Here is a 26,942-nt window from a genome sequence, read left to right as displayed (position 1 = left end):
AGAACTATTTTTGTCGTAAGGATTAGCAGGAATATATGGGAGATTATAGTTTCAAACATTTTTATGTACCGACCTTATCTCCACGCTAGTCCAAGAGAAGGGGTAGGGGGTCAAAATCGTTTTTTTTTGTGTCCACCTGGTATATGGATAGCTCCCATGCATATTTGTATCCCAATTAGTTGAAATGCAATAAACTAGATAAATTTGCTTATAATCATAGTTTTCTTCAATGAATTTTAAATTATTCAAGCTTATGCGGCCTATAGGCTAATTTCTTCATAGGTGATTTGTTTACTGAACATAAGAAAGTGTATCTACAATAATTATTATTGAAATTGATTAAACGCTCACTCTCCAGTTAGTAAGTGCCTGCTACAGTTGTGTCGCGCCTACCTATTGTCTTGGCGCAATTTCCCACGCTTAAAGCTAGGTGCGCAAAACGCGTAGATGATCTCGGTGCAAGTTCACACACGCAAGTAACTCCTCTGAACTGCAATCACTAATATACAACTAATTACCTTGCATAGTATGGAAGTCATGCTCGAGTTTGAGCGCAGGAATAGGAAAATACGATCCTACGAAAACTTACTCATCCCAGAATTCAGTATTAAGCGAACCTCACAAGTAGTGAAGATGGAACCGTTTGTCTGTCTCCAGTCCCTAATCGCACTTCTCGGGATCTTAGTAATTTCAGTAGAAATGACGCCACGAAGAAATCCTCGATATCGTCCTCCGAAGCCACGGTTCGAAGTTTACAACCCTAAAGGTCTGATCGCGTCGATTCCCGCCGAACCGGGCATTACTCTGTTCACGTTTCACGGCAAGTTGAACAAACGTTTCGAAGATGAGTACGAAATTGGTCGGTGGGCCAAATCCGTTTCCCAACCGCGTAACGGTCGATTCACGTTCGTCGATCGAAAAGCGGAACTACAACCCGGGGATGTTATCTACTACAAAACGGTGATTACGCACAACGGCGTGACGTACCGTGGGAACTACGGAGTCTATGAGGTCACACGTTTCACAGGAAACACTCCAGGCAGTGATGGTGGTGGCCGGAAAACTACAACTACTAGCACATTGCCACCGTTTGTGTATAAGAATAATGAACGACGGACAAAAGGAGTCGATCAGGACACGTACGTTCCTATGGGTCCTTTCGACTACGAGTCCAAGGAACTCGCTTCGCCTCCGTTGATTAGGACTAGAACGATTTCAACGCAAACCAGTGCAGAAGATTTGGACTACAAAGAATGTGATAGGGCGCGAACTCAAGTAAATGGTAGAAAAGTTTGCAGTGGAAAGCTGATATTCGAAGAAACATTTGATTCCAAAGAGCTCAACGGGCAAAAGTGGCGAATCGAGAACCGCTTCGCATCCGATCCCGATAACGAGTTTGTGGTTTATGCCGATTTCAAGGAAAACATTCAAATACGTAACGGGAAACTAAACATCCGGCCATCGCTGTTCGAAAGCAAATTTGGTCCAGGATCGACCAACACCAAGTTTATGTTTGCAGCGGAGTGTACGGGGCTGTTGAATTCTCGCGATTGCATCCGAGATCGGAAGATAGATTTCGATATGATTCCTCCGGTGCTGTCCGCGCAAATCTCCACGTTCAACTCGTTCAAGTTTCTTTATGGAAAGATATTGATTCGCGCTAAGCTCCCACGAGGCGATTGGATTTTTCCACGTAAGTTTTTTCGAGGTGCGATCGTTATTCATTCATTCCATGAAAAAACGATCTAGTGGGTCACCGCATTCCATGAAAATTTGCTATTTTGTTCCTTATCCGATTTTCTGAACTTTCAAGAAAAAATTAGAACAGCAATAGCCCCTTCTGTCCCGAGGCCTTCAAAGCACGAAAAAACGGAAATTTTTGTTTATATTTTTTCATGTAAAAAAAAAAAACATTTTTTGTGAAAATTAATATTTTTCTTGAAAAGTCTAAATCTTTAGCTTTCATTTCGTCCAATAAAATTAAAAATCGGTCAAGCGTCAATTTTGCTTAATCGCGATTTTTGTGATCATCCTATTTTGGAAATGGTCACCCTAATCAAAAAAATCAAAAACACGTGTATCCCTATTTCGGATAAGGAACAAAATAGCAAATTCGGTGACCCACAAGATCGGTTTTTCATGGAATGGCTGTATTACGAAATAAACTGTCGATCAAAACTAAGTGCAGGGCTCGATTCATAAAGTCATGCTGCAGATCTGCAGATTCACATTTGAATTACCTTAAAACCGGATTACTTTGATAGCTTTGTGAAAAAAAACCTGAATATTTAATATTTTTATTACTTTTTTTTTAAACAAGTACTGGTATTAGTTATCGATTGCAGTTGAAGGTTAGCATAACGATTTATTTTGATTGCATCTATTAATTACCATATTACGAAAATCGATTTTTGGTTTTGGGGTCCCGATTAGCAGTTCATATCAAAATTATATCACAAATGATATTTGAGATATAAATATTTCCCGTTGATGAAATTCTGATATGACGTATTATTTTTTCAATGATTCATAACATGATTATATCATAATATGTTACAAACCATTTTATAACACATCATGTTACAAAAAGTTATAACAAATCTTCTTACAATCTTGTTATTTCAGGAACAGAATTTTTGCTACTTTCATAATTACAACAAAATTATATCATATGTTGTTATGATAACAGGACATGTTATAATTCTGCATCGTTGTATGAAGAACATTTAATTAGAATGAGTTTATTTTTTTCGTTCATTTGCGTCACTAACTGTGACGCCATGTACTTTAAGCTCAGACGCGGAAGCAAATTGAAAAATACCAAGTCCATGTTCATATGGGATGAGAAAACGTAGAACCAGTTGTGCTTGTATCACTCTCTACTTCAAGTGTATCAATAGCCTTAATGGTAGGGCGTCAGGTCTATCCCGGTGGTTTGTATGTGTCTCGGTTCGATTCCCGTTTTAGACATAGTTTAAAAAAAAAAAACAGTATAAAACCTTGTTTAGTTAATTTCTATCATTTTCTAAAAAAAGGACAATTTACACCGTCTTCAGCCAAAGGCTGCACAGACTGAACAATCACAAACATTAGGCAACGGATAACACGAAACACCTAGTGGTCCAGTGATGAATTTTTGTTTGCCGAAAAGTTTCCACCGACTGGAGCGGGAATCGTACCCACACTTCGTAGCACAATACGCCTAAACGACTGACGCCGCTAACCGCAAGGCCACGAAGCCTACAAAAAAATACACACTTAATAGAAACACACTTAAAAAAATAATAAATTTTAGTTATTTTAACAACATCCTGCATCTAATTTGTAACAACCGGTGTTACAAAAAACGATCGTAACTAAATAAAACATCAAGTCATAATTTTGATAGTTTCAACTAGTCGGGGTAACTTTTATAAATTGAAACTCACAACCAATCTACTGTCTGAACATCATTGCAGTTGGATCTGGGTTCCAGAAAGTTCATAGACAACGTGAATTAGATTATATGTAGGGTCGATGTACCAATAGCTGCATAGCGTATAAAATCGAAAAATGAAGCCAGCGGCATTATTTTTGTATCATCTGAAAGCTTTTTATCTTGGCTTTGTGGAAAAAATATGAAATATACGAAAACTTATGTTTTTGTATTTATTATCGCTTGTGCCACTATAGGAACACATGTGCCTTAGTAGCACTATTTCTAATTTCTGTTCCTATGGTAGCACTAGCCTCACGGAGTAGGCAAAACATAAATCAAAACCGTATTTTTACAAAACTTTTATATTTTTCCTTTAAAGTGTGGATCAAATGATTGTAAAAAAGTTCTTAACCCTCAAATACCCAAATTTTTATTTTTGATCTTAATATTATTTTTCGTTATCTAAAATCGTTCTAAACACGTTTTGGGCAAAGATTTTTATTTTTGAACATCCTTACCCTTTTTTTTTTTCTTGAAGTCACTCCTGGCTATTGATTTTTGGCAATACAAAAAAATTTAAGTTTTTACGGAGCTTTTAAAAACATTTAATTTTTTTTCTGGAGCATATTTTATTTCCGTGTAACATACGGAAAAACAGATTTGAAAATATGTTAATACCACCAAGCTCTTCTTATGTGATAGGTTGATAGTAGAAAAATATAAAAGGTACGATTTTTTGTATTACACGTTAAATGCACCCCAGGCATTTGTAAGTTCTATAAGAATACAATTTTTCAAACAATTTTCAAACATACAAAAAAGTTTCAAAAGTCATAAAAAAAACTTTTCTTATATGCGTGTTATGAGTCAAGGTGTAAGCCAAAAATAAAATCATTTTGATTTCTGCGCTACGAAAAAATACACAAAATTCCAAAGTGTACCCCGTCTAAAGGCGGGGTTGGGTATCAGAGGGTTAATTTATCAACTATTTTATTTAATAAAAAATAGTTTCTCTTAGTAGTGCTACTATAGGAACAATAGGTCAACTATAGGTGCAAGGGAGCTTAAATTTTAAGCAAAACTATTTATTTCGATCATTTTTTTAACAAAATCTAGCTGTGTATCGTACCATTGATACCATAGATAAACAGCTACCGACCTTCATGTCAAAAAATATTTTTCAACGATTACTAACGAAACGGCCGTAAAAAGCCATTAGTGCGACTATAGGGGACTGTCTACTAAAGGAACAACGACCCTATTAAAGTGCAGAATTTATGGAAAAAATCACCTACAAAAGTATTTGAAGTCGAAACAAACAAGACAAACACCATCTAGGGCGATTCAAAATTAAAAAAAAATGAGAATCCAATCTCCCGTATTTTTCTTACCATTCTTACCAAGGATGGAAATCTAGTGATCATGACAAAATCCATGATGCGTCGCGGTTGTTCTTTATCCTGCGATCATAGCATAGCCTTTTGTCGTCAAGTTATCATAACAAACTACGCTCCACGAATAATGCATCATCCTGCATGTGTGCTAACAATCAAATGTTCGGAAGCCAAAGTCATAATTTTTTAAGAATTTTTAAGCATTACTTCGAGGTTCGACTCCTGATATTCGATTCTTGATCCGGAAGTTTATCTGGCATGGTTTGAGCAAAAATAATGCCGTGGATGTGTTCCGATTTACATTAAGGCGAAACTGGAGGCTTTTCCGTTGGGATTAACATAGCCAGCTTTCAAATTCAAATTTTCTTGGTAGTAGTGAGCTCATCCAAGTACCGCTATGGGGAGTATTGTAATCGCGTGTAATTCAAATAACGGAAAATGTAAGAATGCCATAATCGGGTGGACATTAACAAAACAATTACTCAAGGAACTGAAATAACTTACTTTAGGCTGAACGACCTTGGTAGCCTGTCACAGTGGGGCAAAATATCATAATTTTCAGTCAATTTCTCTATAGTCATAGATATGAGTTTTTGAGAATTGTTATTTCCGACGAACTATATAACATAGATATGAACTATATTTTGTGAATCAAAAATTCGATCTACATGGTTTTGAAACCATATAGGCTAGTTTTCCATTTCACTAGTATCAAATAAATTGTAAGAAGTATTGCAAAACGTTTGATAAAAATTGAAAAAAAAAAAACAATAACAATTTTTAGGCAATCAAAATGTGAGCAACATTTTTTTATATCTATTGCATAAAATTTTAGTGATCATGGGTTTGATATTCAGCACCTCCACAAAAAACTTCGTTTTGCCATCGAAAGAATCCAAATAGCGGGGAAGTCCATTCATTCTCCATCAGTATCGGATTGTTGAAGCATAAAATGAATTAATTGAGAGTCAAAGACAACTCTCAGATTATTTTTGCAATGTTGGTAAATGCTTTGCTATTCTGGGAAATTGCCTGGACATATTGGAAATATGTGATATTTCTGAACCTCAATCTGCTCTGATTTTTCAAAGCAGATCTCGTTGAGTATTTCTGAAATATTGGCAAATGCTTAGAAAATCTGAGAGAATTTGTAGACATATTTGAATGTTGAAGGATAATAATAAAGGGAAGAGAAGCTCTGAACTTCACAGAGCACTATAAGATTATTTTGAAGTTTTTATAATTTTGGTGTTTTTGAATAGATGTTCCGAAAATCCATTTTTTATCGATGTTGGGAGCACAAAAAATCTATTGTATCGATTTTCTTCATTTGATTTTTTGTTTCGATTCAAGAGGAAGATATTGAAAAGTATTTTTTAATGACTTGATAAATCATAAACCTAGTTATGAATTAGCCTGTAAGTGTTTCATATATATATTTTTATTTCAATCGTTATTCAATGGAAAGAATTAAAAAATCGTGCGTAATTGCATTTGGTCGTATTTTAGGAGCAAATATCGGTCAATTGATTCGACATGTTGAATTTGAATCGATTCAGTAACATCGATGTTGAGATCAAATTTGCCCTACGCTTCTCACAACCCATATTTATCAATTTAATTTACACACACGCGCATAGAGCGAGTGGGATTTGGTTACCGAACACCTCAATATATATGACAATATATTTCTAAGTTGTTTCTCAATACTTATTTTTGATTCATTGGTGAATAGTTTGGAACTCTGAAAAAATGTCTGGACTAATTTGGAATGATGACGTATAACGAGAGATTCTTAGGTTATTTCTGAACTATTTTTGATATTTTTTTATGTTCCATATTTGTTGATGAATACTCTGGAATACTGACAGAATCTTAGAATGAATTGAAGATGTTAAAGAATAACCATAAATTGCTAGATTAGTTCGTAACTAAATGAAGATCACATTAAAATCTTCGAATATTTCGGAATCGTTGGTAAATACTTTTGTATTCAATGATACTTTCTCCACAAATTGGGAATGCGGATAATGACAAGAAATCCTGAGGATCGCCAAGAATTATAAAAATATGTTTAAATTGTTGTTAAAAACCTGGTATTCTTAGAGAAAGTCCCAAAAAAAAATGGTTGTTGCCAGGTAACGACAAACTCCTGGAATATATCTGAATCGATCATAGATCACGAAAATATTCTCTCTGAAAGGATTTCAAAATATAAAGACGGATAAACAGCGGCCGAAAGTTATTTTTCTTCCTAAAGATAATCAGGTAATTATTATTTTTTATTTCTGAATAGATGGTGAATAATTTAAAATTATTATAGATTGTCAGAGTAATTTGGAAGTGTTGATAGCTATGAGAAATTTCTTGAAAATTTCTTAACTAATTGAGAATCACAGAGAATTGGTAAATTATTTCAGAGTTATTGTTGAATATTTTGGTATTCTGAGAGAATGTCTGGGCAACTTTGGAATGATTACGAGAGAATCCTAGGTTGTTTCTCAACAAATTTAGGAGTACAGAATACTCTAAGATCAGTATTGAATTTGCAAGATTATTTTTGAGATCAAAAATTTACTTTCGAAATCCGGGGAGAATGTTTCAACGAATTAAGATTTTTCAAAGATAACCAGAAATACCTGGAATATCACTCAACTTATTGAGCACCATGGACATCTATAGGAGAATTTCTGAACTGTTTGTAATACTTTGAAATTCCCAAAGAATGCCCAGGCAAATCGGGATTGTTGATGATAACGAAAAATTGCTTCTTGACGATCTCAGAGAACAATAAAGATCACCGAGATCCATGAGAGTATTTCTGAATTTTTGGAAAATACATTGAAATTATGAGAGAATGTCTAATGGACTAATTGGAAGTATTGAACGGTAACCTGAAGGTTAACATAGACCTCTAAGATCTTTTATGAAAAGTTGGTAAATACTCTGATAAGAATAACGAGAACTTCTCAAAATATTTCTGAATATTTTTTTCTAAATTGTTGAAAAATAATTTGTAATTCTCGCTTTAGACTAATCGTTAATGTTGAAAAGTAACAAGGATTACATAGAATATTTATGAACTAAATGAAAATCACAGAAAATCTAAAGATTATTTCTGAATTTTAAGTGAATATTTTGGAATTCATGAATAATGCCTGTACAAATTTTGAATTATTGCGGATTCAAGAGATTCCTAGGATATTTCTTAGCAAGTTGAGGATTTCAGGAAACTTTAAAATTATGTTTAAACATGCAATATTGATATGGATTGTTCGTAAATACTTTGGAGGATTGAGAGAACGTCTGAAAAATTGAGAATGTCGAAACATAACCAGAAATTCATAGAATATTTCTGAAATTATTAAGGATGCTTAATTCTGAAATGTATTCACCAACATTACCTCAAAATTATGGGAGAATGACTGCGCCATTTGGTAAAGTTGAAATACATTAAAAAAATTCTGAATATGTTTAAGCTAATTGAGAATCACATAGATCTTTGAGTATTTATGAATTGTTGGTTAATACCTTGAAATTTAGACAAACTTGAAATGTTAGATTCTTAGGCTTTTTCAGAACCAAATATAAATACAAAGAATTCCAGGGATATTTTTGAATATTTAAGATGATTGTTTAAATGTTGATAAATACTTTGGAATTCTAAGAGAAAGTTTGAATTGGATTTTGGAAAGTTGTACATAACGAGATATTCTAAGAATATTTCTTAAGAAATGAAGGATTGCAGAAATGTTCAAGCATATTTCTGAATTGTGTTTACAAACTTTGACAATCTGAGAGAATATCCAAAAATGGGAATGGTGAGAGGAAATTGTTTTGAACATTTTTGTTCCTATTGAGGATTTTAGAGAACCCTGAGTGTATATTTGAATTGTAGTTGAACACTTTGGTTTTATGTGAAAATGTCTAGACAAATTTAGAATATTGATGATAACGAGAAATTCGTAGAATATATTCAAACTAATTACGTTACACAGTGATCTATAAGAGTATATCTAAATTGTTAATGAATAATTATTATGAAATTCTGAAATAATGTCTGGGCACTTAGGGAATGTTGAGAATAACAAAAACTTTGTAGTATATTTCTGAATGTATTAAGCATCACAAAGAACTCTTGGATTATTTCTGAATTGTTGTTCAATATTTTGGAACCCTGGAAGAAAAACAAATTAGGAATACTGGTGATAACAAGCAATTCCTAGAACATATCTGAACTCACCAAGGATTTCAGAGAATTCCTGGATTATTAAAAATTGTTGTTGGATACTTTGAGAATCTGAGAGAACGTCTGGAAAAAAATGTTGTATGGAAAGATAACGAGGGATTCTTATGTAGATTCTAAACTCATTGAAAATAACAAAGATTGCTAAGATTGTTTTTGAATTTGCAAGATGATTTTTTAATTGTCGATGAATACCTTGGAATTCTGAGAGGATATCTTAAAAAATTAGGCGTATTGAAGTATAAAGAAAAAACCCTAAAATATTTTTTGATTAATTAAAACGCAGAAAAACCTCATAACGTATTTCTGAGTTGATGATAAATGCTTTGAGAATCCTAAGAGAATATCTGAATAAATTTGGAGACGTTAAGGGATTACCAGAAATACTTAGAATATATCTGAACTAATAGAGGACCAAAGAAATCTCTAAGCGTATTTTAAAATTGTTGTTGAATACATTAAATTTTGAAAACATGTCTGGGAACATGGGAAATGCTTATGATGACGAGAAATTTCTAGTATCTTATTGAATTTATTCAAAACTCTTATTCAAGAACTCTAGGACTGTTTCTGAATTGCTGTTCAATTCCTTAGGAACTCTGAATGAAATTTTGGACAATTTGGAAATGTTAATAATCCTAGACTATTTGTAAATTTATAAAGGATTTCAGATGATGCTGCATTATTTTTAAATTGTTGTTGAATACTTTGATTATCACAGAAATAAATTAAAGTATATATAGAATAATTTGGAACCCTGGGAGAATATCTGAATAAATTTGGAATATATAAGCATTATCAGAAATACCTAGAATACTTCTTAGCTTATTTAGTATCACATAACTCTCTGAGAGAATTTCTGAATTGTTGGTATGTCTGCAAGAATGTATGAGCACGTATAGATCATAAATGATAATTAAAAATTTCCGATATATTTCTGAATCTATTGAGGATCACAAAGAACAATTTGATTATTATTATTGAATTGTTGTTCAATAACTTAGGCATTTTTTTGACAAACTGGGAATTCAGATGATAACGAGAAATGTTTAGAAAATTTCTAAACTGATCGAAGATTTAAGAGAATTTTAAAATTATTATTAAATTGTTGTTGGATACTTTGAGAATCAGAGAGAACGTCTGAAATAAATTGGTATATAGAAGGATAACTAGAATTTCCCAAGAAATCTGAGCTGATTGAGTAGAAATCTATGACAATATTTCTGAATCGTTGTTGAATACTTTATAATTCTGAGAGAATATCTGAATAATTTGAAGTGTTGAAGGATGACCAGAAATTTCCAGCATATTTCTAAAAAATTGGAAGACTATACAGAACTATAAGATTACTTCTGTATTATAGGCGAATATATTGGAATGCTTGGAGAATGTACGGACAAATTTGGAATATTTACGGATAATATGATTTCTAAGTTGTTTCTAAAAACAAGAAAGATAAAAGAGAACTTCAAGTTCTCGTGGAGTTCTGAATGTCTGAACTTTTTTGAAATGTTGAACATAACGAGATATTCCAAGAATATTTCTGAACTAATAAGGGATTGCAGAAATATTCAAGGATATTTCTAAATTGTTGGTAATTAGAAAATCTGTGAGAATATCCGGACAAAATATAGGAGTGTAGAGAGCCCTGAGGGTATATATGAATTGTAGTTTAATATTCTTGGATCATGTGAAAATGTCTAGATTAAATGAGAATTTTGATGATACCAAGAAATTCCTAGAATATATTCAAACAAATTGCGTACAACAGAGATCCTTAAAAGTACATCTAAATTTTTGGTGAATACTATGAAATTCTGAAAGAATGTATGGGCACATATGGAATGTTGCTGTTTTTTTTTTTTTTTTTTAAAAAAAAAAAGCACTCTGTGCTTGTGGCCACTATTGTGCCGGAATCAGGTGATCTGTAGCTTCTTTATCGATACAGATCTATTTTTAACTTATCTATATTTACAACAACTTTCACTTTCTCCTACTCTTTTACTCTCACACCGAGCAGGTAGGAGAGAGCTCTGTTGTTAGTGAGGCTAGCTGCCTGCGAAGAGGGTCAGTTTGTCTCAGTCACCATCTGATACTGACGGAGGATGGATGTGCTCCCCAAAGCACGGTCCTCCGTGAGGCGTCTTCTGGTGGCTGGACGGGTTTTTTGTGGAGGGTCTGGGAATCGAACCCATGACCTTCCGCTTATGAAGCGAAAGCGTAACCTCAAGGCTACAGACCCCCCTAAAATGTTGCTGTTAGGGAATGTTGAAAATAACGAGAAAATTGTAGTATATTCTTGAATTTAGTGAGGATCACAAAGAACTCTTTGATTATTTCTAAATTGTTGATCAATATTTTGGAACTCTGGAAGAAGTTTTGTACAAATTGGGAATGCTGATGATAACGAGAAATTCCTAGAATATTCCTTAACTAGTTGCGGGTCGCACAGAATTAAAGTATTATTTCTGAATTGTTGGTAAATATTTTGAAAATATTGAAAAATGCTTAGACAAATGTGGCATGATGACGGTTTGTTTTAGAATTGTTGTTGAATACATTGAATTCTGAGAGTACAACGGGACAAATTTGAAATGTTGAAGAGTAATATCAGAAATGTCTAGAATATTTCTGAACTATTTGAGGATTATAGAGTACTACATGCTTTTTTCTGAGTTATTAGTGAATATTTTGTAATTCTTGAAGAATGCCTGGACGGATTACTAGAGATTCGTATGTTTATACTGAACTAAGTAGAGAATTACCTAAAATATTTCTAAGCTGAATTAGGACTACGGAAATCTTCGAGTTATTTAATGATTTGTTGGCAAATAATTTAAAATTATGCAAGAATGTTTAGATACTTATGGAATGTTGCTGAAAAATTTTCAGTATATTTCTGAACTTATTGATGATCTTAAAGAACTCTTTGATTATTTCTGAATTGTTGTAGAATAACCAAGAAACTCTGGAAGGAATTTTGTACATGTTAGGAATGCATATGATAGTGAGAAATTCCTAGATTTTTTAGATTATTATTAAATATATTGATAATCTTAGAAAACGTCGGGAAAATAACAAAAAATTTAAAAAAAAAATAAATCTGGGCTTATTGATCAGAGATCTTTGAGTATTTATGAATTATTGTTGAATACTTTGAAATTCTGAGAGAACGTCTGAATAAATTTGGAGTGTTGAAGGAATTTCTAGAATACTTCTGAACTATTTGAGGAATACAGAGAACTAAAATATTACTTATGAATTATTGGTGAATATATAAAAAATCTCAGAAAATCTCTTGACAAATTTCGAAAATAAACGAATAACGAGATAACTAATTTGTTTCTGAAACCATTTAGGATTACAGAGTTCTTCAAGATAACCTTTGAAATCGCAAGGATTATATCTGAATTGTTTGCGAATATTTCTGAATTCTGAGAGAATGTTTGAAAATTATTTGAATGTTGAAGGATAACTAGATATTCCTAGGATATATCTGAACAAATAAGGATCACACAGATCTCTGAGAATATCTCTTAGTTGTTGATGAATACTTTGAAATTTCGAGAAAATATCTGAGTAAATTTCAAGTGTGAAAGCATAACCAAAAAAAATTAGTATTTATCTGATTCATTTTAGGCTTACAGAGAGCAACAAAATTACTTTTTGATATATAGTTTGGAATTTTGAAACAATGTCTGAAAAATTTGAAAATGATGATTTCTCCTGGAAATTCTTGAAATATTTCTGAACTTATTGAGGATAATAGAAATCTCTGAAGCTATAAATAATTTTTGTCATATATTTTGAGATTATGAGAGAATTTGTGGACAAATGTTAAACTTATTTTGCAACACAAAGATCTGTAAGAGTGTTTCTAAATTGTTTTTGAATACTTTGGAAATCTGAGCGAATGTCTGGACAAATTTGAATTTTTAAGGATTATAATGGATTCCTAGAATACTGATAAACTAATTGAGAATCATAGAGAGCTATAAGAATAATTTGGATTTTGCAGATAGATGGATGAAATTTTTAATACTTACAGATAAGTTCTCTTTGATTCTCAACAATTTTAAAAATAAACTAAGAACATCTAAACATCCATCATCATTGCAAACATGTCCCGACATTCTTTCAGAATTTCAAGCTATTCATCAATAAATCAGAAATAATTCAAGAAGTCTCTATAAATCTTAATTAGTTCAGAAATATTTTAAGTATTCCTTCAAAAGTCCTAATTTGTTCAAACATTTCCTCTATATTCCTCCAACATATTTACCAACAATTTAGAAATTCTGTCAGAGTCTCTTTGACCATCTAATTATTTGCAACTCTCCCAAATTGTCCAGATATTCCATCAGTAAAACAACGCAACTACCAACAATTCATCAATACTCCCAGAGGTCTATGTGAACCTCAATTCTTTTGAAATAAATTCTAGAAATTTCTGGACATCCTTCCACATTCCCAATTTGTTCATACATTTCCTCACAATTTCAAACTATTTTTCTTAAAATCATATATACCCTCAGAGATCACTGTGATCCTCAATTGGGTAAAAATATATATTACATTCTCTCAGAATTCACAAACAATTCAATTACAATCTTGCGAACTCAAAGGTTATCTTGAAGAACTCTGTATTCCTCAATGATTTCAGAACGAATTAGGAATCTCGTTATTCGTTTATTTTACAAATGTCCTGTCCAGACATTTTCCAACAATTAGTTCTCTGTGATCCTCAAATGGTTCAGAAATATTCTGGGAATTTCTAGTAATCCAACACATCAAATTTATTTAGAATTTTCTCAGAATTTCAATGTATTCAATAAAGAAACAGAAAAATTCTTATAGATCACTGCTGAATAAGTTTAGACTTATTTTTTAAAGAAAATCTCGTTATCCTTCCAAATTTATCCCGACGTTTATAAAATATAAATATAAAATATTTAAAAGTAATCTAAGAATTCCCTAAAATCTTCGATTAGTTCAGAAATGTTCTAGGAACTTCGCGTTATCAACTGCATTCCCAATTTGTCCAAAATTTCTTCCAGAGTTCCAAACATAATCAAAGAGTTCTTTGTGATCCTCAATATACTGGAAATTTTTCGTTATCAGCAACATTCCATAAGTGCCCAGACATTTCTGCAGAATTTTAAATTATTTACTAGAAATTCAGAAAATAACTTTCCAGATTCCTAGGTTGTTTCTAAACTAATTTAGGAGTACAGAAATTGAATTTGCAAGATTATTTTTAAGATCAACAATTTACTTTGGAAATCCTGGAAGAATGTTTCAACGAATTAGGAATTTTCAACTGTATGGGCCCAGATAGCCGTAGCGGTAAACGCGCAGCAATTCAGCATGACCATGCTGAGGGTCGTGGGTTCGAATCCCGCTGGTCGAGGATCTTTTCGTACAGGAAATTTTCTCGATTCCCAGGGCATAGAGTATCTTCGTACCTGCCACACGATATACACATGCAAAAATGGTCAATCGGCAAAGAAAGCTCTCAGTTAACAACTGTGGAAGTGCTCATAAGAACACTTATCTGAGAAGCATGCTTTGTCCCAGTTTGGACGTAACGCCAGAAAGAAGAACTGTAGGAGAATTTATGAACTGTTTGTAATACTTTTAAATTCCCAAAGAATGCCCAAGCAAATCGGGATTGTTTATGATAACGAGGGGCCCAGATAGCCGTAGCGTTAAACGCGCAGCTATTCAGCAAGACCAAGGGTCGTGGTTTCGAATCCCACCGATCGAGGATCTTTTCGTTTTGGAATTTTTCTCCCATGGCATATAGTATCGTCGTACCTGCCACACGAAACACAAATACAAAAATGGTTAATTGGCAGAGAAAACTCTCAGTTAATAACTGTGGAAGTGCTCATAAAAACACTAAACTTTGAAGCAGGCATTGTCCCAGTTGGGACGTAACGCCAGAAAGAAGAAGAATATGATGATAACGAGAAAATCTTGAGGATCACATAGAACAATAAAATTATTTTTGCATTATCCACATTGTTTCAATTGCTGTTGAATAATTTAGAATTTTGAGAAAATGTTTAAACAAATTGAGAATGTAGAAGGATAACAATCAATTCAGGATCACCGTAGAGTATTACTGAATTGAAAATACAGTGGGATTCCGTTTTTGGCATGCTCCGTTTTTGGCATGTTCCATTTTTGGCACCCCCCGATTTTGGCAACAAAATGGATCCGTTTTTGGCAACATTTTTGAATACCATTAAAATTTGTATTTTTTTTGTAAATATTATCGCATCTGTTGCTTTAGTCATTTTAATAGCATGTCAACTCTACACCGATTACATTTTAGAGCTCCATTTTGGTCGATATTCCCCCAAATCTCATCAACTACTAAGAACTCCCGTATGTGATTATTTACTTCAGGATGGTCATTGGTCATGCATTCGCAATGTATCATGAGGCTAATAATCTCCACCAGTATCTCAACAAGAAACCAATATATTTTCTTAGGCATTCATATTGAGTGACCAGCCCACTTGAATCTGCCACTAGGTGATACACTAAAAACACTTTTAAATTTGGAACAGCTCGTTTGAACGAAGCACAAGCACCAACATAAGAAGAGCAACAACATCTATGACTCACACAGAGTAACAATCATAAATCTCGTCTCACCTTTTTGATCACTGTCCTTGTAATTATGGATGTACACAAACTGCGCATGTAAAAACACACTGAAGTAATAGATACAAATACAGCAAAATGTCTTTTAAGAAATTTCATTAAATTAATTGCGTTATTCTGGAGAATTGCAGAAGTGTCAACATATAATCCATAAAAAGAGTTCATATAGTAAATTTGTATATTATTTTTTAAGAATTCCACCGGCACCATGACAAATGCAAATACAGTCCAAATTACACTTTATTTTCAACCATCTCATTGATGAGTGCAATAAATACGAATGAGAGTGTTTTAACTTTTTTCTGTGGTATTGGTGTGAATATTGATCTTTTTGCATCAACTACGTTCCCTCTTTGCTATAGACTCTGTAAGGCGTTAGATTTGTTAAGAGACGATCCAGAATTCTATACAAAATTGTTAATCAAGGATACGGGTCTCAGCGTAATCAAAATGTTCCTTACGAGCTGGGTCTATGAGTTTCCTAACTGTACCCTGGAGAATCTTCAGGGGATTCTCTTAGGGGAATTTTCAGAAATTTCAAAGGATTCATAAAGATGTCTGCAGATTCCAAGTGGACACTGAGGAAGTTTGGTGATTCCTAATAAACTCTTAAGATTTTAAAGCGTCCTGTAAATTTTAATCGGGATAATGTGCAGCTCTAGTGGTATTTTGAACATTTCTGGCGAAATATTGGGGATTTTGAAAAGGTTTCCTGAGAAATTTGATGAGTGCTAGTGCTAGCCTAATAATAATAAAGTTTTGAAAATGTTCATCGGAGATTTGAGAATTTTCAGCAAAAGCACAGCGGAATCCCGAGACGCTAATTCCTTGCAAAATCCTGAGAATTGTAGGCGAGATCCTACGGATTCCTGGCAAGATACTTCGGAGCCCTAGCGTATTTCTATAGATTTCTTATGAGAACCTGAAAATTCCTATCAAGCTCTTTAAGTTTCATAGCAGGAGCCTGTAAATTTCCGTTGATTTTATAAGGTAGATGTAAAACATATATCAAGCTCAATTGGAACTTATTTCAAGTAAAAATTAAATTTCTACACAAATAACAAGTCGCATTTATCGATCATCTCATGCTTATGTTTGCCCTGCAGTCAAATATTCATTATAAATTACTATATAGAAACATAAATTAAAGGAGCGATTCTTAAAAAAAAATACGCTAAAGCCCAAAAGTTAAACTGATTTTAAATGTTTATTAAATAAGAAAAAAAGTTTATGCCGTTTTGCAATACGCTTTTGTTTCGTAAATACGTCTTTGTAGGAACACAGAAATAAATTTTATTTTTTTCGTATTCTGACATAGTTTTAAGAAAATGTCCAGTTCTTGAATAAAGGTCACTAATGCGATTATTGATTTTACACGGCCCACTTATACAAAAAGTGTACAACAAGCTCCTATAAGAAACATTGAAGACGTTGAAGCGTAACAAATATGTAGAATGTTTGTCAGAATTTATATTACAGAGCTATAGATTTATAGCATAGTATGACACTACGGAAAAATGCTTCGGAATGAACCTTTCCGAAGTATTGATGCCTTATAATCCCATAAAGATGATGTATTAACATGTTAATGATGTTTTAAAACCAATAGTTGAAAAATAAGATTTAAAATATGGGTTCCGATTTTGGCACGGTTCCGTTTTTGGCAACTGAAAATTTCGACTTTGTTGCCAAAAACGGAATCCCACTGTACATTGAAATTATGAAAGAATTGTTTACATAGACCTCAAAGATCTTTTATTCTTCTTCTTGGCATTAACGTCCCCACTGGGACAGAGCCGGCTACTCTGCTTAGTGTTCTAAGAGCACTTCCACAGTTATTATTTGAGAGCAAAGTTGCCATTTTCGCATTCGTATATCGTGTGGTAGGTACAATGATACTCTATGCCCAGGGAAGTCAATGAAATTTCCATTGCGAAAAGATAATGAATTGACCGAAAATCGAACCCAGACACCTTCAGCATGGCTTTGCTTTGTAGCCGCGGACGTTAACCACTCGGCTAAGGAAGGCCCCTATTGAAGATTAAAGAGAACCTTGAGAGTATATTTGAATTGTAGTTGAATACTTTGGTTTTATTTTAAAATGTCTAGACAAATTTATAATATTGATGATAACGAGAAATTCGTAGAATATATTCAAACTAATTACGTTACACAGTGATCTCTAGGAGTATATCTAAATTGTTAATGAATAATTATTATGAAATTCTGAAATAATGTCTGGGCACTTAGGGAATGTTGAGAATAACGAAAACTTTATAGTATATTTTTGAATGTATTAAGCATCACAAAGAACTCTTGGATTATTTCTGAATTGTTGTTCAATATTTTGGAACTCTGGAAGAAAAACAAATAAGGAATACTGATGATAGCAATTCCTAGAACATATCTGAACTCACCAAGGATTTCAGAGAATTCCTGGATTAATATTAAATTGTTGTTGGATACTTTGAGAATCTGAGAAAACGTCTGGAAAAAAAATGTTATATGGAAAGATAACGAGGGAGTCTCATGTGAATTCTGAACTAAACGAAGATTACAGAGATCGCCAAGATTATTTTTGAAATTGCAAGATGATTTTTCAATTGCTGATCGAATGTCTGAAAGAAAATACGAGTTTTGAAGTACAGTTAACTCTCACTTACTCGATATTCCGTATCTCGATATCGAGTTAAAGAACCATAGTAAAATTTGGTTTTCATGGCTATCTCGATGGTCCCTTGGATCGCAGTTGCATTGGTTTTGTGTTCTGTAACTCGATACCTTCCTAACTCGATGGCCCCTTCAATATCGAGTAAGGGAGAGATGACTGTATAACGAAAAAAATTCTAAAATATTTTTTAATTAATTAAAACGCAGATAAATCTCATAGAGTTTTTCTGATTTGTTGATGAATGCTTTGAGAATCTTAAGAGAATATCTAAATAAATTTAGAATGTTAAAGGATTACCAGAAATACTTTCAACTAGTTGAGGACCACTGAAATCTCAAAGCGAATTTTGGAATTATTGTTGAATACAATAAAATTCTGAAAAAAATGTCTAAGAACATGGAAAATGTTGATGATAACGAAAATTCCTAGTAACTTTCTGAACTTATTCAAGATCATAAAGAACTCTTGGACTGTTTCTGAATTGCTGTTCAATTCCTTAGGAACTCTGAATGAAATTTTGGACAATTTGGAAATGCTGATGATCCAAGATTATTTGTAAACTTATAGAGAATTTAAGATAATGCTGAATTATTTTTAAATTGTTGTTAAATACTTTGAGAATCACAGAAATGAATTAAAGTATTTCTGAATTGTTGATGAATAATTTGGAATCCTGGGAAAAAGTCTGAATAAATTTGGAATATATAAACATTATCAGAAATACCTAGAATATTTCTTAGCTTATTTAGTATCACAGAAACCTCTTATAGAATTTCTGAATTTTTGGTATTTCTGCAAGAATGTCTGGGCACGGATGGATTGTTAATGGAAACTAAGAATTTCCAATATATTTCTGAACTTATTGAGGATCACAAAAAACTCTTCGATTTTATTTTGAATTGTTGTTTAATAACTCTAGGCATTTTTGGACAAATTGGGAATGCAGATGATAATGAGAAATTTTTAGAAAATATCTAAACTGATCAAAGATTTTAGCGAATTTTAAAAATATTGTTATATTATTGTTGAATACTTTGAAAATCAGAGAGAACGTTCGAAAAAAATGGTAAATGGAAGGATAACGAGAATTACCTAAAAAATCTGAACTGATTGAGCAGAAATCTATTAGACTATTTTTGAATCGTTGTTGATAACTTTGGAATTCTGGGAGAATATCTGAATAAATTTGGAGTGTTGAAGGATGACCAGAAATTCCTAGAATATTTCTAGATTATTTGAGCATTAAAGAGAAGTATAAGATTCATTCTGAATTATTGGTGAATATATTGGAATTCTTGGAGAATGTATGGACAAAATTTGGAATATATACGGATAACGAGATTCCTAAGTTGTTTCTGAACTCATGAAAGACAGAACAGAACTTCAAGATTATTTTTGAATTTGCAAGATTGTTTTTTGAATGTTGGTGAAAACTTCAGAATTCTGAGAGATTGCCTAAAAGTAATTTGATAGTAGAAGGATAACGAGAAATTCCTAGAATATATCTGAACAAATTCAGCATCACAGAGATCTTTAAGAATATTTTTAAATCGTTGGTGAAAGCTTTGGAATTCTGAATGTCTGAACTGATTTGGAATGTTGAACATAACGAGACATTTCAATAATATATCTGATTTAATTAAGGATTGCAGAAATGTTCGAGGATATTTCTGCATTGTTGGTAAATTCATTTGAATATGTGAGAGAATATCTGGGCTAAATGGGAATATTGAAGGAAAATTTCTGATCCTATTAAGGAGTATAGGTATCCCTAAGGGTATGTATGAATTGTAGTTTAATATTTTTGGATTATGTGAAAATGTCTAGATAAACTGAGAATGTTGATGATAACAAGAAATTCCTAGAATATATTCAAACAAATTGCGTACAACAGAGATCCCTAAAACTACATATACATCTTTGGTGAATACTTTGAAATTCTGAAAGAATGTATGGGCACATATGGAATGTTGCTGTTAGGGAATGTTGAAAATAACGAGAAAATTGTAGTATATTCTTGAATTTAGTGAGGATCACAAAGAACTCTTTGATTATTTCTGAATTGTTGATCAATATTTTGGAACTCTGGAAGAAGTTTTGTACAAATTGGGAATGCTGATGATAACGAGAAATTCCTAGAACATTCCTTAACTAATTGAAGATCGCAGAGAACTTAAATATTATTTCTGAATTGTTGGTAAATATATTGAAAATATTGAAAAAAGCTTAGGCAAATGTGGCATGACGACAGTTTTTTTTTTTTTTTTAATTGTTGATGAATACATTCAATTCTTAAAATACAACTGGACAAATTTGAAAGAAGGATAATCAGAAAATCCTAGAATATTTCTGAACCATTTGAGAATTATAGAGAACTAAAATATAACTTATGAATTATTGGTGAATATTTTGTAATTCTTGAAGAATGTCTGGACGGGTAACTAGAGATTCGTATGTTAATTCTGAACTAAGTAGAGAATACTAAAATTATTTATGTACTAGATTTTTTAGAAGTTTTGATAAATGTTTATGGAATTTCGAAAAAATATGTGAACAAATAAGATTTTCCACAAAATATTGAAGTATTTCTAGAATTTCCTAGAACATTGAGGAATTATTATAAAATCACAGAAATAAATGATGTTATTTATGTTTTGTTGATGGATACTTTGGAATTCTGAGAGAATGTTTGAATAAATTTGGAATGTTAAAGAATTATCGAAAATACCTAGAATATTTCAAAGCTTAATTAAGACTACCGAAATCTACAATGTATTTTCTTGATTGCTAGTAAATAATTTAAAATTCTGCAAAAATCTTTGGGCACTTATGGAATGTTGCTGATAACGAAAAATTTCCAGTATATTTCTGAACTTATTGAGGATCACAAAGAACTCTTTGATTATTTCTGGAACTCTGGAAGAAATTTTGGACAAATTGAGAATGCAGTTGATAACGCGAAATTCCTAGAATATTTCTGAACTAATCGAAGATTTTAGGGAATTCTTAGATTATTTTTAAATATTTTATATTTATATTATATTTATATTTTATAAACGTCGGGATAAATTTGGAAGGATAATGAGATTTTCTTTAAAAAAATCTAAACTTAGTCAGCAGAGATCTATAAGAATTATTCTGTTGTTTTTATTGAATACATTGAAATTCTGAGAAAATGTCTGAATAAATTTGAAGTGTTGGATTACCAGAAATTCCCAGAATATTTCTGAACCATTTGAGGATCACAGAGAACTAATTGTTGGAAAATATCTGGACAAATTTGTAAAATAAACAAATAACGAGATTCCTTATTCGTTCTGAAATCATTGAGGAACACAGAGTTCTCCAAGATAACCTTTGAGTTCGCAAGATTGTAATTGAATTTTTTGTGAATATTTCCGAATTCTGAGAGAATGTATGAAAATGATTTGAATGTCGAAGGATAACGAGAAAATCCTACGATATATCTGAACAAATTAGGATCTTAGAGATCTTTGGGAAAATTTCTTAGTTGCTGATGAATACTTTGGAATTTAGAGAGAATATCTGAATAAAATTTAAAGTGATTAAAGATAACCAAAAAAATAAGAATGTATCTGATTTATTTGAGGCTTACAGAGAGCAACATAGTTACATCTGAATTGTTGATATATAGTTTGGAATTTTGAAACAATGTCTGAATAAATTAAGAATGTTGAATTCCCCTGGAATTTCTTGGAAGATTTCTGAATCAATTGAGGATAAGAAAGATCTCAATCAAATAGTAAATCTCTTAGGCTTTAAATAATTTTTGGAAAATATTTTGAAATTATGAGAAAATTTGTGGACAAACTTTAAACTAATTGAGCAACACAGAGATCTGTGAGAGTATTTCTAAATTATTTTTGAATACATTGGAATTCTGAAAAAATATCTGAACGAATTTCAAATTTTGAAGGAATATCATGAATTCCTGAGGATCAGAGAACTTTAAGAATATTTTGGTATTTTCAAGATTTTTTTTTTTTTTTTTTTTTCGAGAGAATGCGTAAACAAAATTAGTTTTAAGAAGGATAACGAGAAACTTCCAAGATATATCAAAACAAATTGAGGCAATATAAAATATGTTTAACCCAATTGAGGTTCACAGTGATCTCTGAGGGTATATATGATTTTTAGAAAAATACTTTGAAATTATGAGGAAATGTATGGACAAATTGGGAAAGTGGATGGATGTCCAGAAATTTCTAGAATTTATTTCAAAAGAGTTGAGGATCACATAGACCTCTGGGAGTATTGATGAATTGTTGGTAGTTTCATTGTTTTACTGATGGAATATCTGGACAATTTGGGTCAGTTGCAAATAACTAGATGGTCGAAGAGACTCTGACAGAATTTCTAAATTGTTGGTAAATACGTTGGAGGAATATAATTTCCTCTATTTTAAACAAATTAGGACTGTTGAAGGAATACTTAAAATATTTCTGAACTGATTGAGATTTATAGAGACTTCTTAAATTATTTCTGATTTATTGATGAATAGCTTGAAATTATGAAAGAATGTCGGGACATGTTTGCAATGATGATGGATGTTGAGATATTCTTAGTTTATTTTTAAAATTATTGAGAATCAAAGAGAACTTATCTGTAAGTTCTAAAAATTCCATCAATCCATCTGAGAATTCTAAATTACTCTTATAGCTCTCTGTGATCCTCAATTAGTTAATCAGTATTCTAGGAATCCATCATAATCCTTCAAAATTTCAAATTTGTCCAGACATTCGCTCAGATTTCCAAAGTATTCAAAAACAATTTATAAACACTCTCACAGATCTCTGTGTTGCAAAATATGTTTAACATTTGTCCACAAATTCTCTCGTAATTTAAAAATATTTGACAAAAATTATATATATAGCTTCAGAAATCTCTATTATGCTCAATAAGTTCAGAAATATTTCAAGAATTTCCAGGAGAAATCATCATTTTCAAATTATTCAGTCATTGTTTCGAAATTCCAAACTATATATCAACAATTCAGAAGTAATTTTATTGCTCTCAGTAAGCCTAAAATAAATCAGATACATTTTAAAATTTTTTGGTTATTCTTTCACACTAAAAATTTATTCAGATATTTCCTCAATTCAGAAATAATCAAAGTGTTCTTTAAGATCATCAATAAGTTAAGAAATATACTGTGAATTTTTTAGCAACATTCCATAAATATCCAAACATTCTTGCATAATTTTAAATTATTTGCAAACAAATCATAAAATAACTCGGAGATATCTGTAGTCCTAATTCAGCTTAGAAATATTTTAGGTAATTCTCTACTTTGTTCAGAATAAACTTACGAATCTCTAGTTATCCGTCCAGGCATTCTTCAGGAATTACAAAATATTCACCAATAACTCAGAAAAAAACATGTATTACTCTATAATCCTCAAATGGTTCAGAAATATTCTAGGAATTTCTGATTACTCTTCAACATTTCAAATTTGTCCCGTCATCATGCCACATTTGTCTAAGCATTTTTCAATATTTTCAAAATATTTACCAAAAATTCAGAAATAATACTTTAATTCTGTGCGACCCGCAATTAGTTAAGGAATATTCTAGGAATTTCTCGTTATCATCAGCATTCCCAATTTGTACAAAACTTCTTCCAGAGTTCCAAAATATTGATCAACAATTCAGAAATAATCAAAGAGTTCTTTGTGATCCTCACTAAATTCAAGAATATACTACAATTTTCTCGTTATTTTCAACATTCCCTAACAGCAACATTCCAGAATTTCAAAGTATTCACCAAAGATTTAGATGTACTTTTAGGGATCTCTGTTGTACGCAATTTGTTTGAATATATTCTAGGATTTTCTTGGTATCATCTACATTCTCAATTTATCTAGACATTTTCTCATGATCCAAAAATATTAAACTACAATTCATGTATACTCTCAGGGTTCTCTATACTCCTCAATAGGATCAGAAATTTTCCTACAACATTCCCATTTTGTCCGGATATTCTCTCAGATTTTCAAATTACTAACAATTTAGAAATATCCTTGAACATTTCTGCAATCCCTCATTAGTTCAGAAATATTCTTGGAATGTCTCGTTATGTTCAACATTTCAAATAAATTTAGACATTCAGAACTACAAGAGAACTTGATGTTTGAAAGTCTCGTTAATAAAGACAATTCATTCATTTATTCAGAGAACTTGAAGTTCTCTGTAATCTTTCTTGTGTTTAGAAACAACATAGGAATCATATTATCCGTAAATATTCTAAATTTGTCCGTACATTCTCCAAGCATTCCAATATATTCGCCAATAATACAGAAGTAATCTTATAGTTCTGTATAGTCTTCCAATTATTTAGAAATATGCTGGAAATTTCTGGTCATCCTTCAACACTTCTAATTATTCAGACATTCTCTCAGAATTATAAAGTATTCAACAACGATTCAGAAATATTGTCATAGATTTCTACTCAATCAGCTCAGATTTCTTGGGAAATTCTAGTTATCCTTCTATATACCAATTTATTTCAGACGTTCGCTCTGATTCTCAAAGTATCCAACAACAATTTAATAATAATTTTAAAATTCTCTAAAATCTACGATCAGTTTAGAAATTTTCTAAACATTTTTAGTTATCATCTGAATTCCCAGTTTGTCAAAAAAATGCCTAAGTTATTGAACATCAATTCAATAATAATCAAATTGCTCTTTGTGATCCTCAATAGATTCAGAAATATATCGGAAATTTTTAATTACCATTAATGATCCATACGTGCTCATACATTCTTGCAGACATACCAACAATTCAGAAATTCTCTCAGAGAGTTATGTGATACTGAATAAGCTAAGAAGTGTTCTAGGTATTTCTGATAATGCTTATATATTCCAAATTTATTCAGATATTCTCCCAGGGTTCCAAATTATTCTATATATACTTTAATTTATTTCTGTGATAATCAAAGTATTCAACAACAATTTAAAAATAATTCAGCATTATCTGAAATCCTTTATAAATTTACAAATAGTCTAGGATTATTAACATTTCCAAATTGTCCAAAATTTCATTCAGAGTTCCTAAGGAATTGACCAGCAATTCAGAAACAGTCCAAGAGTTCTTTATGATCTAGTAAAGTATGATAAGTTCAGTAAGATACTAGAAATTTCTCGTCATCATAAGCATTTCCCATGTTCCCAGACATGTTTGCAGAATTTTAATGTATTCAACAACAATTTTAAAATACGCTTAGAGATTTCTTTGGTCCTCTATTATTTCAGATATATTCTAAGTATTTCTGGTAATCCCTTAACGTCTCCAAATTTATTCAGATATTCTCTTAGGATTCTCAAAGCATTCATCATCAACTCAGAAATACGATATGAGGTTTTTCTGCGTTTTAATTAATTAAAAAATATTTTAGGGTTTTTTCGTTATACTTCAATACGCCTAATTTTTTAAGATATCCTCTCAGAATTCCAAGGTATTCATCGACAATTAAAAAATCATCTTGCAAATTCAAAAATAATCTTAGCAATCTTTGTTATTTTCAATGAGTTTAGAATCTACATAAGAATCCCTCATTATCTTTCCATATAACATTTTTTTCCAGACGTTCTCTCAGATTCTCAAAGTATCCAACAACAATTTTTAATAATCCAGGAATTCTCTGAAATCCTTGGTGAGTTCAGATATGTTCTAGGAATTGCTTGTTGTCACCAGTATTCCTAATTTGTTTTTCTTCCAGGGTTCCAAAATATTGAACAACAATTCAGAAATAATCCAAGAGTTCTTTGTGATGCTTAATACATTCAGAAATATACTACAAAGTTTTTGTTATTCTCAACATTCCCTAAGTGCCCAGACATTATTTCAGAATTTCATAATAATTATTCATTAACAATTTAGATATACTCTTATAGATCACTGTGTAACGTAATTAGTTTGAATATATTCTACGAATTTCTCGTTATCATCAATATTCTAAATTTGTCTAGACATTTTCACATAAAACCAAAGTGTTCAACTACAATTCAAATATACACTCAGGGTTCTCTAAAATCCTCAATAGGAACAAAAATGTTCAAAACAATTTCCTCTCAGCATTCCCATTTTTGGATATTCTCTCAGATTGTCAAAGTTTGTAAACACAATTCAGAAATATGCTTGAACATTTCTGCAATCCTTCATTTCTTAAGAAATATTCTTAGAATATCTCGTTATGTACAACTTTCCAAAATCCAATTCAAACTTTCTCTTAGAATTCCAAAGTATTTATCAACATTTAAACAATCATCTTAAATATTCAAAAATATCCCTGGAATTCTTTGTATTTATATTTTGTTCTGAAATAACCTAAGAATCTAACATTTTAAATTTGTCTGAATTTCAAGGTATTAACCAACAATTCATAAATACTCAAAGATCTATGTGATTCTCAATTAGCTTAAACATATTCAGAATTTTTTTAATATCTTTCAACTTTACCAAATGGCGCAGTCATTCTCCCATAATTTTAAGGTATTTACCAACATTTCTGAATAA

At 31.6% G+C, this 26,942-nt stretch overlaps 1 protein-coding gene across 1 annotated transcript in view; it reads left to right on the top strand.

The window, feature by feature from the left end:
* The first annotated feature begins 598 nt into the window (after nt 1–598).
* LOC5565422 (beta-1,3-glucan-binding protein 2) overlaps nt 599–26,942 on the top strand; it is a 35,996-nt gene continuing 9,652 nt past the window's right edge. Inside the window, exon 1 of the mRNA XM_021854838.1 lies at nt 599–1,693. Coding sequence (XP_021710530.1) covers nt 634–1,693 — 1,060 coding nt within the window. The 5' untranslated portion in view covers nt 599–633. The remainder of the gene's footprint in view (nt 1,694–26,942) is intronic.

The sequence above is a fragment of the Aedes aegypti genome, chromosome 3 (assembly GCF_002204515.2).
Source record: "Aedes aegypti strain LVP_AGWG chromosome 3, AaegL5.0 Primary Assembly, whole genome shotgun sequence".
Lineage (NCBI taxonomy): Eukaryota > Metazoa > Arthropoda > Insecta > Diptera > Culicidae > Aedes > Aedes aegypti.
This window is presented reverse-complemented; position numbering and strand designations above follow the sequence as displayed.